This window comes from Diadema setosum, chromosome 17 (genome assembly GCF_964275005.1).
Source record: "Diadema setosum chromosome 17, eeDiaSeto1, whole genome shotgun sequence".
NCBI lineage: Eukaryota > Metazoa > Echinodermata > Echinoidea > Diadematoida > Diadematidae > Diadema > Diadema setosum.
This window is the reverse complement of record NC_092701.1, coordinates 16,590,811-16,608,663: the sequence shown is the minus strand read 5'-3', so window position 1 is coordinate 16,608,663 and position 17,853 is coordinate 16,590,811. Positions and strand designations below refer to the sequence as shown.

The 17,853-nt window shown below is 40.5% G+C and overlaps 1 protein-coding gene across 1 annotated transcript in view; it reads left to right on the top strand.

Annotated features, from left to right (window-relative positions):
- The window catches only part of LOC140240723 (uncharacterized), a 68,879-nt gene that overhangs the window by 43,461 nt on the left and 7,565 nt on the right, over positions 1 to 17,853 (top strand). The window contains exons 11-27 of the mRNA XM_072320487.1: positions 195 to 525; positions 3,008 to 3,933; positions 4,472 to 4,675; positions 5,289 to 5,429; positions 6,025 to 6,241; positions 6,893 to 7,155; positions 7,459 to 7,662; positions 8,244 to 8,627; positions 11,247 to 11,474; positions 12,204 to 12,317; positions 12,744 to 12,854; positions 13,122 to 13,429; positions 14,084 to 14,434; positions 14,733 to 15,098; positions 15,670 to 15,832; positions 16,484 to 16,628; positions 17,520 to 17,746. Coding sequence (XP_072176588.1) covers positions 195 to 525; positions 3,008 to 3,933; positions 4,472 to 4,675; positions 5,289 to 5,429; positions 6,025 to 6,241; positions 6,893 to 7,155; positions 7,459 to 7,662; positions 8,244 to 8,627; positions 11,247 to 11,474; positions 12,204 to 12,317; positions 12,744 to 12,854; positions 13,122 to 13,429; positions 14,084 to 14,434; positions 14,733 to 15,098; positions 15,670 to 15,832; positions 16,484 to 16,628; positions 17,520 to 17,746 — 4,683 coding nt within the window. The remainder of the gene's footprint in view (positions 1 to 194; positions 526 to 3,007; positions 3,934 to 4,471; positions 4,676 to 5,288; positions 5,430 to 6,024; positions 6,242 to 6,892; positions 7,156 to 7,458; positions 7,663 to 8,243; positions 8,628 to 11,246; positions 11,475 to 12,203; positions 12,318 to 12,743; positions 12,855 to 13,121; positions 13,430 to 14,083; positions 14,435 to 14,732; positions 15,099 to 15,669; positions 15,833 to 16,483; positions 16,629 to 17,519; positions 17,747 to 17,853) is intronic.

Here is a 17,853-nt window from a genome sequence, read left to right as displayed (position 1 = left end):
CAGTGTGTTTGCGTGCGACACACATGCACACATTTCTTTTGTGCAGAAGGTATGAGAGTGAAATAACAAGCTGTTAACCAAATAGCCTAGAGTGACAGGATTCATGACCCATGTTGACATTCAAGATATACCTGATTGTATCATTTGTTAACCTGCAATCCCTCATTTTGATTCTCCCTCTCTCTGTTCATCAGGGAGACGATGTGGGCGTAACATCGATGAGTGTGCCTCAGGCCCCTGTGTGAATGGGCAGTGTGAAGACTTGGTCAATGGATTCCGGTGTGAATGCCTCCCTGGTTGGCAAGGCTTGCTGTGTGAGGAGGACGTCAATGAGTGCTTGCTTGGGTTCTGTCGTAACGGAGCCAGCTGTTTCCATGGCACCAACACTTACACCTGTCTCTGTGCCCCTGGCTGGGAGGGCCAGAACTGCACCCAAGAGGTGGACGAGTGCGCCTCAGGGCCGTGCCAGAATGGAGCCACCTGTGTGGATGCCTTCCTTAGCTACACCTGTCAGTGCATCCCTGGGTGAGGTCATCATCCACCAAACTCATATCATACAAACTCTTACTGGCAGAAAACCATGGTAGTTTACTAAGGAGACCTATGCAGTAGTTACTGTAAAATAAAATAAAAAAATCACATGTATTTTAACTTAGCTAATTTCATGAGAACCAAGATTCTCAAAATTAAAATGCACACGAAAGTTCTTGTTTAAATCACACTATATGCACTGAATTCCAGTGGCATGCCACAAAAAGGACCGTTGACTCCAATTCATGAAAATTTCATGCTGCGAATATACTTTGCTTCACAGTGTATTGCAACCTTTAATTCATGGTACTAACACAATATTTGTACAAAATACCAACCACTGTGCATCATGTAGTGAACTTAAAGATATATCTATCCATTTCACACTCAACTAAAGTTGGATGAAATTCAGGGAAGCTAGTCATACTTTTCACTGCTCGGTCTTCAAATGTAAAGTTATGATCACATAGAGTTATATTCTGGGTAGTAGAAGAGCTAGCTTTGGACAAGTAATGACAGTTACCTGTACAGATGAACATTTCTTTATGAAAATATCATAAGCCACAGAGCGAGAAAGAGAAATGTCTGTCTGTGACCAAGGAGAGTCCCTTTCTTTGATGAAGTGTGCAGGGTTGCCAATGTTCAATCTATTAATCACATTATTTAAGTAGTGAGGAAAATGTGGAATAGATGTCACATCTGAGAATGGTCCCTGAATATTATTAATCAATACTGCTGTCCATTTTCTCCAAATTTTAGTCGATATGTAGGCATGAAGAAAAAAATATATAGGCATATATAAAAGTAGATAAGACAAAATAAGTAAATTAGTTTAATGAAGGTAATACAACACTTTTTTTCTCTGAATTATGAATTAGAGCAGAACATTCTTTTCTCTGTCTGAAGTTTTGAGCTGGATATTAGAGATGTGTCTTTGACTTGAGCCAATGTTTCTATTGCTTTATATATTTTGAATCCATTATGAACAAAATGTAAGCATGTTATGATATTCACTGCATGACATAGACTACCCAGTGTAAATACAAAAGTGGGGGAGAATGGGTGTCGAAGAGATGATGAGGAAAACTAAATGGATATGAAAGTAGAACAAACATGTGCTGCCTCATTGGAGCTATCACTAAACTCCATCAGTAACTAATGGAAGCCAAGCATGACCAGTTCTCTGCCCTGGAGACTTCCCTAGAGACCAGAGACCTGTGAGAGAGAGATGACACTGTGTGGAGTGACAGGCTGCTGACATCTGGCTGCTATTTAGGGACTCCGGGTTTTTATAGTGTGGAGTGCCAAGAGCTTTTGGCGTGGCCCTGTACATCATGTTCCATTAAGCAGATAAAGACTCTACAGTGCTTGTCACTGATGCGTTTCTCTCTGGATCTACATTTCTGTACCATTGATGAGTATACCTCTTGGCAGGGTGTTGAAAGTTTGTTTATTTTTAGGTTTCTTGTTAAATGGGCCATGTACTAGAGTTTGTACCTCCCTTGTGTCAGTCACAGGTGTGTATAAAGTAGTCTTGCATCTGAAGTGTTTTTAGATTGGACTTGATAGTAACTATTACTTGGCACGGTATAAGTGCTTTTTTTTTTCTTCTTATTTGTTACAGATATTACTTAACCCTCTGTAGGGTGGCTAAATAAGGCCCCAACATTCTTTTTTTGCAATGATTTTTAAACACAAACATTTTTTTTTGCTGAAATTTTATGATTTTTATCTTTAATATCTTACACACATTTTGAGGTCCTTTGCACCAGAGGTATCAGGGTACACTTGCTGAGATATAGCACATTTTCATGACCAGTGTCACCGAAAATGGCACTTTCCAATTGATTTTGTGTGTAAAATGTATATGGGTTTTACAAGATGAATCTATTTTCCTGGTTTTTCTCTGATAACATCTCTTTTGGTCATCATCAACTATTAAGAAATGATGAAAAAAAGTTAAAACAGCAAAGAAATACGTAAGAAATAAAAACAACAACAACAAAGGAATGCATAAGAAATTCAGATTTATACCGCAGTTTCTTCAGGTAAATTCATTAATAATTCTACAAAGAATAGTTAAAGAAAAATTAGCTTACCTTTATTTAGAGATTTAGAGCTTAAAATCTGATGCACAAAACCTATTATGCATAAGGTAGCATAATTAGCGTAATTTAGAGAAACAACAATGTTTCGGAAAATGCAATGATTCATTCTAAAAGATTTTGTATTGGGCAAAGTGTGTGCTGATTTTCTTCACAATCACATGATTGACAGCCAAGGTCATGGGGGGGGGGGGGGGAGGGGAGCAAATAATCATAATCGTTATGATGATGGTAGAGGAGTAGCACCTTAATTCTTGTGGCTCTGACCACATTTCTAAAAATTCTAAATTAACAATTCTAGTTTGTAGCATTTCTTTGTCATCATTCAGGGGAAGTAAATGCCTTTTGTTTATCTTTGTTTGACCATTCAGGTTTACTGGTCAGCTGTGTGAGGTGAACATTGATGACTGTGTGTCGGCTCCATGTCTGAACTCTGGTACGTGTGTGGATGAGGTCAATGGCTATCGATGTGAGTGTCCTCCCATCTGGTCTGGGGTCAACTGTCAAGTGGAGAGGAATGAATGTGAGTCGAACCCTTGTCGGAACGGAGCCACCTGCAATGACCTGGTAGGATTCTACACGTGTGAATGTCCACAAGGGTTTGAAGGTGTCAACTGTGAGGGGAATATCGATGAGTGCGCTAGCTCACCCTGTCTTAATGGTGCTACCTGTTTGGATGGAGCCAACCGGTTTTCCTGTCGTTGTGCTCAAGGATACACAGGAACTCTCTGTCAGACAGAGATCAATGAATGTCTCTCCGATCCCTGTCTGAACGGGGCGGTATGCCGAGATTTTGCCAACGGATTTGCTTGTGATTGTCTTTCTGGATACACCGGAGAGCTGTGCTCACAAGAGCTGGATGAGTGTGCCTCGCAGCCATGCAACAATGGAGCAACTTGCGTTGACTTCTTTGACCGGTTCGAGTGTGAATGTCCCCCAGGCTTTGAGGGAATACGCTGTGAGATAGACATTGATGAGTGCCTGACCAACAACCAGTGCCAAAATGATGCTACCTGCATCGATGGAATCAACTCACACACTTGTGTGTGCGCCCAGGGATTCAGTGGATTGTTGTGTGAGACAGATATGAATGAGTGTCTCTCTACGCCTTGTGCCTTTGGGGGCCAGTGTAATGACTTACCGGGAGCGTTCTCCTGCGACTGTCCACCGAACTTCACCGGAGAGCGCTGTGAATCGGATGTGAATGAGTGTCTGCAAGAAAATGGGGGATGTCATCCAACGCAAACGCTACTGTGCAACAACACCTTTGGTGGATTTAAATGCACCTGTAAACCAGGTAGGATACTTTCTGATACTCTATTCTTCAACTTTTGTGGTCAATCTCTATCTTGCTGAGAATCATATGATAAACTGATGAACTGTAAACATGCAGGCTTTGCTAGTATGCACAGTGCCTGTGTAGGAATTTCCTTCTCTGTGCTTTGTGTTAAGCATCACAAGTTTATGTCCAACATACATGTACTGTCTGTAAGTTGTCTGTCTGAATGATCATAAATGTTTCACTCAAGCTCTTCTCGAAACAAATTTAGACATTAAACAAAACCCACTTTTCAAATCTAAAGTCTTATATTTGAGCAAGTTATTTGGAGCAAACATGTCTCCTAATATTGATCTTTGTCACATGAATGCTGTGCAGAAAGAGCATGCATGTTTTAAAATCTAAGTAATAAGCTAACATTTAAGGTGTATGTTTCACGTATATTAGGCATTGCCATTGTGCACTTTGTGTAGCACACTGTAGGATATATTGATTGTGTTGTGCAGCTTGTTTGTAAAAAGACTTTGATAAATATTTGAATTTGTTGCCTTTTCAGGTTTTGAAGGAGAGAAATGTGACATCGACATCAATGAATGCGCCAGCAACCCTTGCTACTTTGGCGGTGAATGTGTGGATGGACCAAACTCCTATTCTTGTCGCTGTGGAGCAGACTTTGTGGGTACTCAGTGCCAGGCCCTGGTGAGACAGTGTAACTTCAATCCCTGTGGACCAAACTCAGTCTGCCTAGAACAGCCATCTGGTAAGACTTTGCCAGTTACCTCATTTGTTAAGATTCACCCAGTTCAGTTTGCCTTTCCTCTCCTAGTCCATTACTACATGACTTCTTATTCAAAGATAGCATACAGTGGAATACTGTTGACTAGACTGAAAGGATTTTCAAAGATTGCATAATGTCATGATATAAGAGTAAGAGCAGAGTCTGTAATCCTATCATATGTAATTACCAATATCTAGTGCTCAACATATAAGAATGATATCAAATGTCTGTACATTTTAACAATTTTGTCACAATTTTTTTTTTTTTTCATTTTGAAGTTGTGATGATTTTGTGCTATTATTCACGATAGTCCTTTGACATTTGTTATTTCAGATGGTTTTTCTTTAGGCATGATGTAGTGTTTGACACATGACATTAAATATTCATTTGAATAAGATTGTCCTGTTCAAATAATCCAGCTCCATTTTAATTTGTAAGTCACTTCACTGATATTGTCATTATGTTTTCCTGCATCTGCACCTATGCCTTTGCTTTTGTCCTTTACATCCAGCCCTGAGGAAAATCTTTTCTACTCAAGTACTGTGTTTTGTGATTGATCTAAGTAATCATTTATGTACTCTCATGTGTGATGCAGGTGGCTACACATGTTACTGTCAACCAGGATTCATAGGAACAAACTGTATGGAGGAGATCAATGAATGTCAGTCAGACCCATGCCTCAATAATGGTGTGTGTCTGGACCTTATCAACAGCTATAACTGCACTTGTCAGCCAGGTAAGTGAATCTCTTCCTACTTTTCTGATAATGATGTGACTTTGGCATTAATAAATAGATGCGAAATGTTGTAATGGCATTAATGTAATTAAAAACACGTTATCATGGGATTAGAAAAAAAAAAGAAGAAGAAGAAGTGCATCTTGTTACAATTACAGTGTTGCCCCATTTACTGGCCATAAGGCAAGGTGTTTGAATATAACATTCACTTCCTTTCCATCCCCTTTGATATGATAGTGCTATGTAGAACTCCACATCAACCAGACAAAACTTTGGTATAATGGATATGACTGTTATGTGATATGTACTCATTATACAACATGACAAGAATTATTTTCAGGCTGGAAATTATGTCATAAACTCACAATCGAACTTTGAATTCTGTCTACATGAATAGTCTGAATTTGCATGTATCCAGCTTGACAGCTTTGGATATGAAATTTGAATTAGAGCAAATAGATTGGTGAATTTAAAAGCATACATATTTGATGATGGCTGACCCAGTTTTTTAACAGAAATAATAATGGGCATTAGGAGATGTTCAAGAGAAATGATGGACATTGATTGTTGATGTTTTTATGTTCTTTTGTTGTAGGGTTTGAGGGTGTCAACTGCCAAACGGACATAGATGAGTGTGCCAGTCAGCCGTGTCAGAATGGAGGTTACTGCAGCCAGCCTATGCCCAACACGTATCAGTGTCTGTGTATACCTGGTTTTGAGGGCGTCAACTGTGAGGTCAACATTAATGAATGTACCCTCCATAATGTATGCGAGTACTTCCAAATCTGCATCGATGGAATCAACAGTTTTCAGTAAGTATGGGTACTTATTAATTGCATCAGTATCATTTAGTTCTAGTTACAGCATTCTCCCTTCCCTGAGTTTTAAAGATTTGTGACATGACTCATTTCATAGATTACAGGAAAGTAAGACTGCTGAATTAGCGGATGTGGCAAATCTTCTCTTACTACTGAAAGTAATATCTTAAGAGCTTAAGAGTTTTTCTGCAAACTTATACCATGATTTGATAGGGTTCTGTACAGCCATACATTTATTCAGAAACATGTTTATGTTATCCATACTGTAAAAGTGAAAATTTTCACGGTGTTGAAATTTTTTTGCATCACGCGCAACCAGAAACTAGCGTGAAAATAAAAGCACGCAAATATTTTTGCTTGGCATATCTTTTATTAGTTGATGTCCCTGGAATTAAAAACATGCGAAACTCTTCTTACCGGGCTGAGCGCGAAAAATTAGTCGCGTGAAAATATCCACTTTTACAGTAGGTGATTTTCATATAACAATGTCATGACTCAATTCACTGCTAGAAGGATTAAAATGTGTCATGGGTATTCAATTAAGGATTTGTTGATGTCTTTTACTGTACAAGTGTTATGCTCATGTTAAAAACATGTGATGTTCTACAGACCAGATATTGATCTTGATTCCTCTGCCCATACCAGGTGTGTGTGTCCTGAAGGATATGAAGGTCCTCAGTGCCAGTTCCCAATAGACAGCTGTGCCAGCAACCCCTGCCTGAATGGAGCAACCTGTGTGGATGGTTTATTCCGCTATGACTGCACCTGTGCCCAAGGTTACAGTGGTGTCAACTGCCAAATTGACACGGATGTTTGTGACCCCCAGCCCTGTTTCCATGGCGCCACCTGTCAGCGTTTCCCTAGTAACGGCCTGGACTTCACTTGCACCTGTGCCCCCGGCTTTACAGGTGAAAAGACCAACTACTAGTATCATGTGACAGTTAGGAATATTATGTCACCTGATAGCACTCTAAGCTTGAAATAATGTAGTACATTGTAGATGAATGGGAAAGAAAAGAATTACATTGTTGTGGCTGTCAATTGTGCAGTTTGTATGTCATTTTACTCTTTTAAATTTGTATGTCTGTTTATTTTGTTGTAATATCCAATGTTCGAAGAATTTTCATTGTGGACATTAAAGTAGTCAATCAGTCAGTTATTCAATTTCATGAAAGATGTCAACATGAAATTCAACTTGTATGTCTTTCCAGGTTCCCGCTGTGAAGGTGATATCTATGACTGCCTGTCAGACCCATGTCAGAATAATGGAACATGCGTTGAGTATACCGATGGGACGGCTGGTTTCTCCTGCCAGTGTCTGCCTGGGTTCGTAGGTCATTTCTGTCAGGAAGTCTATGTGGCCTGTTCTTCAGACCCATGCCTGAATGGAGCTACCTGTCTCAAAACATCCACAGGTAAGAAATGAAAATATGGGGAAATGATAATTGCTGAGTTTATTCTTTGGAAACTTAAATGACAAAATGTATAAAGTTATTTAAGAAATGCAATGTGTTTTTTTTTTCCGCCCTGCAATATGTGAAGTGTTTGTTTTCTCCCCATCCTCAAGTATGTATGTCAAAGCTGCATAGTGCTCTAAACTTTTTGAGACTTGAAGTAGAGTTAATAATGAACAACTGGGTGAAAATACAGAAATACTAGAATATAATCATGGATACAGGAGTGTTCTGACAAGACATTGATGTTAACATTAAAACTGGAACTTTTATGATATAAAGCTGCTATTCTCAACTAGTAGGCTGTGGCCCACTGGTGGTCTGTGAAACTCTCGCAGATGGTCTGCAACGTCACCCCAAAATAATATGACAAAGATTTGTGTTCAATTTAACTGTCCTCAACCAAAGTGGGCATCTGGTTAAAAGAGGTTGATAAGCAATTATGTAGAGGATATTTCTTACTGTTTCAGTTTTTATATTGGCTGATTTATATTTTTCTAACTCCTGAATAACTACCTGACATTACTGCCCTCTGGATACAGGCTTTGAGTGTATCTGTCCATCCGCCTGGACTGGCCAGCTCTGTTCAGTGGACGTCAATGAGTGTGTGACTTCACCCTGCCTCAATGGAGGTGTGTGCAACAACCACCGGGGGTCCTATGACTGCATCTGCAACCAGTACTGGAGCGGCAACCACTGCCAGAATGATGTCTTTGAGTGCAGTACTGTGCCCCCAATATGTCAGAATGGGGGCGAGTGTGTGGAGCAGTCGGGAGCGTTGCCGCTGTGTCGGTGTGTGGCCGGCTTTGAGGGGGACTTCTGTGAGATGGAGATTAATGAGTGTGACCCACAACCCTGTCTGAATGGAGGAAGTTGCCATGATTTGGTGCAAGGATTCTACTGCTCCTGCCTGCCTGGATATGAGGGTAAGAGTTTAAACAACTCACGTTATTTAGACTCATGCCTGTTACTAACTGTGGTTATGATATACAAGTAAAGGACAAGTCCACCTTCATATACCAGTACATGTGGATTGACTGAAGGCAACTATATTAGTAGAACACATCAGTGAAAGCTTGGGGAAAATCGGACAATCCGTTCAAAAGTTATGAATTTTTAGCTCACCTGAGCCAAAGGCTCAAGTGAGCTATTGCGATCGCCCTTCGTCCGGCGTCCGTCGTGCGTCGTGCGTCGTGCGTCGTGCGTCGTGCGTAAACTTTTTACATTTTCATCTTCTTCTTGAAAACCCCAGGACCGATTTTCATCAAACTTGGCAGGTAGCATCCCTAGAGGGTTAGGAACTCAATTTCTTAAAATGGGCACCATGCCCCACCCAGGGGGCCCCCAGGGGGGCCCAAACCCCCAAAATTAAGGAATCTGTAAAAATCTTCTTCTCTAGAACCAGAAGTGATAGAGCTAAGTTGATACTATGAGTTAGTACATTGATGACTGTAGTTTCAAGTTTGTTCATGGCAGGATCAGGGGTGCCCCCCTTGGGACCCAGGGGAGGGGGTGGGGAGGGGTTCTAATGGGCCTAAATTGTACATTTTCATCTTCTTCTTGAAAACCCCATGACCCATTTTCACCAAACTTGGCAGGTAGCATCCCTAGGGGGTTAGGAACTCAATTTGTTAAAATGGGCACCATGCCCCACCGAGGGGGCCTCTAGGGGGGCAAACCCCCCCCCCCCCCCAAATTAAGGAATCTTTAAAAATGTTCTTCTCTAGAACCAGAAGTGATGGAGCTAAGTTAATACTATGAGTTAGTACATTAATGACTGTAGTTTCAAGTTTGTTCATGGCAGAATCAGGGGTGCCCCCCTTGGGACCCAGGGGAGGGGGTGAGGAGGGGTCCTAAAATGGGGCTTAAATTGTACATTTTTATCTTCTTCTTTAGAACCCCATGACCCATTTTCACCAAACTTGGCAGGTAGCATCCCTAAGGGGTTAGGATCTCAATTTGTTAAAATGGGCACCATACCCCACCCAGGGGCCCCCAAAGGGGGCCCAAGCCCCCAAAATGAAGGAATCTTTAAAAATCTTCTCTAGAATCAGAAGTTATAGAGCTAAGATAATACTATGAGTGAGTACATTAATGACTGTAGTTTTGAGTTTGTTCATAGGAGATCCAGGGGTGCCCCTCTTGGGGATAGGGGTGGGGGTGGTTGGGAAGGTCCAAATGGGGGCCTGAATTGTACATTTTCATCTTCTTCCTGAAAACCTCATGATGGATTTTCGTCAAACTTGGCAGGTAGCATCCCTAGGGGGTCAGGATCTAAATTAATCAAAATGGGCACCATGCCCCACCCAGAGGGCCCCAGGGGGCCCCAATCCCCAATAATTAAGGAATCTTAAAAAAATTGGGCCCTTATTGTACATTTTCATCTTCTACTTGAGAATGCCTGGTCAAATTTTGGTAGAGCTGTGAATAATTTAGATTAGTGACTGCGTGAAAGGTGAACTTGCGATACTCAGGTGAGCGCTAGACCCTCGGGTCTCTTGTTTAAGTATCTGCGCAGTCACTGCTGGATGAGAAGACTACTTCAGTGTATGATGTCACATGCGTACAACGATATAAGGAAAATAAAAAGAGAGTTTCACAAAACTTTACTTTTTAAATAAAGTGCACATTTCTTCGACTTGTTACTGACATATGTTAAGGGTAATATTATTCCCCCTGCCTTCCGAAGGAGAGAAGTCGAGTGTTCTTTTGTTATGCGAGAAAAGTGAAAATATGTTGAATTTTCTTTATGCTTTCTTTATATCGTGGTACACATGTGACATCACAAGTCTTAGTAGTCTTTTCATCCAGCCATGACAGCAGAAACTTCAAAAATTCATAACTTTTGAACGAATTGTCTGATTTTCCTCAAACTTTCACTGATGTGTTCTGCTAATATTGCTGCATTCACTAAACCCACATGTCTATGAAGGTGAACTTGTCCTTTAATTTCAACTGGCCTAAGTATGTTTACACAAAAGAATGATGAATGTAAATTGTCAAGTTGTTGTTGTAGTAGTTGTAATTCCTGTTTGGAATGTTTCATTGGCATGGTACTAAATATTTTGGTACTGGAAATACATGACATACCCTGTACCAGTACATTAAATGGTAAAGTAATTACATGTGTTGGTTTTGCTCAGTGCATTGATCTTAAAAGTTTCAGTTCGGCAATATCTAACTACATAGGCAGCTTGTTTTGCATCATTCAGATTGTACGGTATGTTTTGCATTTTATTCTTCAATGACATGTATCCGTATGTGCTACCTTTAAAACATCTCCAGTCAAGTAACACCAACTCTTTGTCATTTTATCGTCGACATCATTCATAGGCATGATGTATGATTTGTAGTTGGGAATGGTATTGATGTCAAAATCCTAAAACTCATATTGGATCCATGAGTATGTTACGAGGACAGATGCTCATCCAGTCATCTAATGTGACAGTATTATCCATGATAATGCTTAGTCACGACATAGACGGCAATAATGGTGATGTAATGACGAATCACACAACTTGATTGGTCTTTTCTTCCCATATCAGGTGGTGTGTGTGAGACTGAGATTAATGAGTGTGACAGCTCACCGTGCCAAAACAATGCCACCTGCACTGACCTCATCGATGAGTACGTGTGTTCCTGTCTCCCTGGCTTCAATGGGACCAACTGTCAGACAGAGCTGGACGAATGCTCTTCCAACCCTTGTGCTAATGGCGCCACCTGTTTCAACGGCATCAATTCCTTTTCGTGTGCGTGTGCTGCGGGTTTTGAAGGTATGTTCTTGTACGTGTTCTCTGCACCAATTCTGAACTGTCTCTTGACTTATGAAAAGCTGTATTAGGGTGCTCCTGTGGAGAACTGCCTGTAGAATGGTATGTCTATTAATGAGAGAAGGAGCTTATTCACAAGGAAAATGGCTGATTCATATTTTCACTCTCTAGTGTCAAAAAGATAAACCTTTTCTTTCTTCATATGGGTGTTGTACATTTTCATTAGTCTTGTCAAAGTACTGTACATGCCATATATTTAGCAAGCCTAATTTTTTGCGTATCGGGACTTCCCAATAATTTCACAAGTGGTTAAATTTGTGATCGTGGAGTACAGCACTGATTGAAGAAATGTATGCGTGCACGTCACATTCATGTCTTGATCAGAGTCAATATTTTCATGTGTCTTTAAATTTGTGAATAGCACCTGACTCGCGAAATTTGTGAAAATCAAAACCTTGCAAAATATTTGGCATATACAGTACTTGCCACTCTGAATAGAGATGATTGGTTTTGTACTGGAATAACATTACTGCATCTGAGATTTAATGTAGCCTCTCCTGCAAATAAGTATAGTCTAAAACACGTAAGTTTCCAGTGCATCAAGTTACAATAATGTATTTCAAATGTGTATATTGTTTTATCAAATGTCAGAAACAAAATGTGCCTTGCATAGATATAAGAACACCACACATTTGAATTTTGACAGAAGGAAACTGTTTCTACATTTTTCAGGTGTCCTATGCGGTATTGATATTGATGAGTGTCAATCGGACCCTTGCCTTAATGGAGCTACCTGTCAGGATCTTACCAATGGCTTTGAATGCAACTGTACTGCTGGATATGAAGGTAATACACCTGACAAAGTGTGTGGTAACGGTAACTGCAACAGACCATATAAACTACTTCTACACCATATTTCTTTTGAGTATAGAACCAGATTTGTCCCAAATGTGCTTGATTTACCTCACTGTCACAGCAACTGCTTTCACACCTTCTCACCACCTCGCCTGATTTTGGACATCCTCTTTCCTCTAACAAACTCTCCCAACCTCCTCCTCCACTTGCCTTTTTCATGTCTTCTTTGTTTGTTACATTGCTAATATATTTTTTTTCTGTCAAAGGTAGTTTAAGTTCAAGATCCATAAAAGATTAACACTGGATGACTGAAAACATCAGTAAGAAGCACAGTGGCAAAAGTAATTTATAAATTTCTTTTGTAACTGCCTCCTTACACACGGAAATGAAAATGACATTGTTTTCCATTATATCCAGGTGTTCTTTGTGAGCAGGAAACCAACGAGTGTTCCTCGAACCCTTGTGCTTCCGGTCAATGTAACGACTTCATCTCATTCTACAACTGTAGCTGTGACCCAGGGTATGAAGGTGAGAATTTAGCATTAACTCTGTCTTTTATATAATGTTGAAAATTGGACACTTGAGTGGAGCAGGAGATGGATATGTGTGGAGATTATTCTTTCTTTAATTAAAAATTTGTGTGGGAATGGTGAGAACTTTTTTTTAGATTTTACAAGTTTTATAACATTGCAGTTAGTGTATTTAGTAGATGTATAGGAAGGTAGGACAACGGTCAGCCTGTTATCTCATTTTCATCAATTAAAGCAATTCTCTCTTTTGTTCTTGTCCATATAGGAGCCAGCTGTGAAACTGACATCCAAGAATGTGCCTCCAATCCCTGTCTGAATGGTGCCACCTGCCTTGAGCCAGAGATAAACATGTATGAGTGCATATGTGCCCCGGGGACCTCCGGTACCCTTTGTGGTACCGTCAGCCAGGCCAGCTTCAATGGGTTGGGCTACATCAGGCTTCCCCCTCTGAGTCAGCTTACCACTCCCACCGGTGGTGGTGGCCGTGTACGACGTCAGATAGCTGACGCGGTCTCCGTGGAGATGACCTTTGTGACCACTCTGCCATCCGGTGTCTTGTTCTACAATGAGGGAGTAAGTGTGTCATGGGGGTGGGGGAATCTTCTTATAGTGGCTACTATCATACTTCTGTAAATCTTAAAAACTATTCATTCATTACACATAAGGGTATAGTAAATTTGATCTGTAAGTTGTTCTTGTAGTTATGCAGAAAGTGTGGCAGTGATTGTACATATCACAGATAACTTACTGAAAACAATATTTATAGTTCCATCAAATCCTTCCTAATAATAGTGACATATCTGTAGTATGCATTATATAGTTGTGAAATAAAATCATATTGCGCAGTAGTATAACATCTGTACTCACTTTAATTGAAATTGCTCAAAATTTAGGTAGTGAGTATTCATCAGCCAGAATCACACCAAGTATTTGACATACTGAACTTGTAATTCTGTAAATAATCTACAAAAATAGCTCTTCTTAAGGATACAGACCTGTGTATATTTTAATCATTGTAATGCATTTCAAATCAAGATTGCAGTCATGGCATCGAAATTCACAGAATACAAGCCAGCAAGCAAGTGTACATTTTTACAGTGTACTTCTAAGAGCAAGTTTGAAATAAGCCCTTTGTATTCCTGTTAATGCTAGAAAACTGTTGCATCTAGGTAGCCAGTCACAGTGATACAGTTTGTAAGAATGGCTTGATCATTTTGTGTTTGATAGCTTCAGTCCAATGGATACACTGACCACCTTGCTGTGGAGATTTCTGATGGGTCTCTGGTGACTACCATGAATGTTGGCAGCGAGTCGTTAATGACATCTTTGAGTAGCGCCCTCAACGATGGCTCAACACATAAAGTTACCATCACTCTCAATGGCACGGCACTCACTGTGACAGTCGATGAGGGAAACTGTGCTGCAGCACCGTGTTCTAGCAGTGTGGCGCCCTCTGTGTCAGCAGGAGGTCCAATGGAGCTGAATGAGGACCTCTATGTTGGTGGTATCGGGCCTGCTGCCTCACCCTACATCATCTCCAAGCTGAAGACTGTTGATAACTTCATTGGATGCATTCAGGTATGTCAGGAGTATGGCTACGTCTTCCTTTGTTACTATGAATTCTTTGTGCACTTGCAGCTCTTGTTTTGTTCTGTTGTTGTTGTTGTTGTTGTTGTCATTGTTGTTGTTGTTGTTTTGGTCTTTGCTCTTCGCTCTTGCTGTGCTTGAATGTCATTTATCACTGATGTCTTGTGATAATAGTTTCATGATCTATCCCATAACATACAATAAATCGTCAATCATGCTACCTAACTGACAGCCAAGAATGCCTGGTGAAATGAGTAATGAATAAATGATTGACTTTTCTGTTCTGTAGGATTTCACTGTCAACAGTCAAGTCCAGAGCCTCAGTCCTCCTACCCTAGACCCCTCTGTCACTGCCGGGGCTGCAAACAGCAATGCTACCGGCCCCAGCCCAGGGTGCCTCATTTCTTCCCCCTGTCGAGCGTCCCCCTGTCAGAATGGAGCAACATGCATGGACCTGTGGGTGTCCTACAAGTGTTCGTGTGCTCTTGGCTTCTCGGGGACTCACTGTGAGGTCCAGACCCTCGCCAGCTTTAATGCAGACCAGTTCTTACACTTTGGGGCAGGAGCTGGAGGCATTGCAGCGGGACAGGTTGTTAGTAGGATCAAGTTTTCATTCACAGCAGGAAGTGTTGACCAAGGTCTCATTCTGTACATGGTAGGTGACAAGGTTGAGTTCATTTGTCTTTGCCTTCAAGTCATTTATGTCCAATATTCTTGGTAAATTCCAATATGCCTCTGAAATTGAAGCAAAAGTGATATTCTGTATTTTTCTTAGAATGTAGTACTGTATAAGCTGTTATTTTTGCCAGGGTTTAATTTTCGTGAATCACAGGTAGATCGCGAATTTAACAACACGAAAATGTCGCCATGCGCTAGGATTACGATGCATTTGATAAAGCGTCGGTGTCAAGTTGCAAAAACAAGAGCTCACAATATGTCTGTGACCTCCGAGTTTGCGGAAATATCTGTACGTGAAAATAATAGCTTATACAGTAGTTACCATGAGTGCAGCATGAACACAATTTATCAGCGTGAACATTTTCACATGCTACATGATTGTGGTTTGTGATTTTCAAATGGAACGCATATTTGAAGATGTTATGTGTCTTACTACATTGTTATCTTTTCTTGTTAAACTATATTCTTGTGTTCATAAATGTCCATCCCTGTTCCCTGACCCATTCTTCTCATCTCCTCTCCTTTCATCCTGGGTTTCTTTCCTCCAGACATCAGGTCTGTCCATTTCTCAGGCTGGCAATGAGTCTATCTTGGTCAACTTGCTGAAGCCAGGGAGGGTGCTGTCCACTGAGATCACAGCACCAGTCAGTAATGGAAACTGGTTCACCATGGAGCTCTCTGTACTGGAAAGTTTGCAGCTTATGATTGATGGTATGTATCAGTCATTCATGGTTTGAAACATGGACCAGTAGACTAAACAATCTTACACTCCAGTGATCCATTTTTTTCACTGTTGTAAGATTGACCGATTGGATCTTGATAAGATGCAAATATCAGTGTTCAAGACTTTGTTGTTATGAAATGTGTTTTGAATAACATCAGGAATAGCAAATGTGTCTCCAAATGATAAAACATTAACCTTATACTGTAGAACATAATATATTTGCAGCTTGAACTTTTCGCGAATTGGAGCCGACGGCCTTTTTTGTGGCATGAAATTGTTGGGAATTGCCACTGGCGTTCAATGTATGTAATGTAGACAAGAATTTTCCCATGCATTTTAATTTCGTGAATCTTGACGCTCACGAAATCAAAATGCACACGAACATTCCTCATTTTACAGTATGTTGACTTTCATGCGCAGAAGTGCAGGGTTCAGTTCCTTCAAGACATTTAGATACTTTCATTGTTATACATCATCTGTACTGTACTGACTGCATCTTTAGTACACTCAAAGCTGATTTCTTCATACATGGCTCAATAGATGACTACAATACATCTTGTAGACAGTAGGTTTGTGTGTCAATGTGCTTATTCATTGTGTGCCACTGAAATGTTTGTAATCTCCTGTTTCTGCACCAGTGACAGACACAGAGTCCAGTGAGAGTAGTTCAGGTACTATCCTAGCACCTCCATCATTGGATCTTGAGATGCCTATCTTGTTTGGAAGACTCAGCACTGCATCAGCTTTCATTTCCCTCCAGGACTCGTTGCCTACCACAGCTAGGTAAGACTGGCCCTCTGTATGCAGAAAGCAAAGAGATATTAATACTGGTGTAGGTTTTCCCTAGCTGCAGTGATTTTCTAAATTCTAGTTGTATTATTTGCTGTGCATGTAAAGTTTTTTTTTTTTTTTCAAGTTGTATGTTACAGTAGGAGATTTATGTTTCTACCAACCTTTAGTAGTTTGCTAGCTAGCTTTTGTCCACTCCTGTGGACTTCTTCGGGCCAGGTAGTTACACCGCTTGTCTAGCACTACCTGCTTGTTTCTTGATCAGTGGACTGACAATTGGTGATAAATTGCGTCCAGAATCCCCATTGAGTGTGGACTTGATTCTCTTGATCCAGATGTACTCTTTCACTTTTCTTGGGCAACAATTTCTGTCAGAAGCTAGTATTGTGGCATCATTCCATCCAATATTATGTCCTGTGTTGTATGTTATATGGTAATCTTCTTGTACTTCTCTAAAACATGATTCTTTTGTTTTCAAAGTGCACATTAAGGTTGAAGTACATTTAATTTTTTAGCACATTTTTAGAGTGTGTCTTATATGTTAATTAAGTTAGTATAAAATTCATGCAATATTTGGTTTATTTTGTGCATTGTTGTTCCTGATTCCTCTATGAGACACATGTTTTAAAACCAATCATGAAGAGCATGTTTATTTGTGAAGCTTGCTTGATTTGTTTCCTACTGTCCTGTCCATTTTAGGCTGCTAGTCATAAAATGTGGACTAAAGTCAATCTATGACTCGTATCAACTAGTAAATATTCATTGCATGCAGTACTAAGGGATCCTTTACACATACCCATCTATGATATAGGCTTTCCTTTCCATAATAGTGATGCAGAAAGAATGCAGGTAAAGTGTGCTAATCTTTTGCACCTATCCTTGTAGTTTTGTTGGCTGCATCAGAGAGCTCTCAATCAATGGACAGGAGGTGGAGTTGCAGACAGCCACACCCTTTATTGCTAGGAGTGACCCTCCACCGGCGACTCCAGGGTGCCGAAGGGAAGGCTTCTGTTTCCCTTCCCCTTGTCAGAATGATGGGGTGTGTCGAGCCAGCTGGGAGGGCTATCAGTGTGACTGTACCAGGGATTTTATGGAACCAGACTGCTCAGAAGGTGGGTGCAAGTCAAATGTGAGCTGATGTTTGGAAAGTCAAATTTAGGGTGGAAGCTGTTCACATAATAAAGGTTATTGAGTAATAGGAATCAGCCATTACCATGCT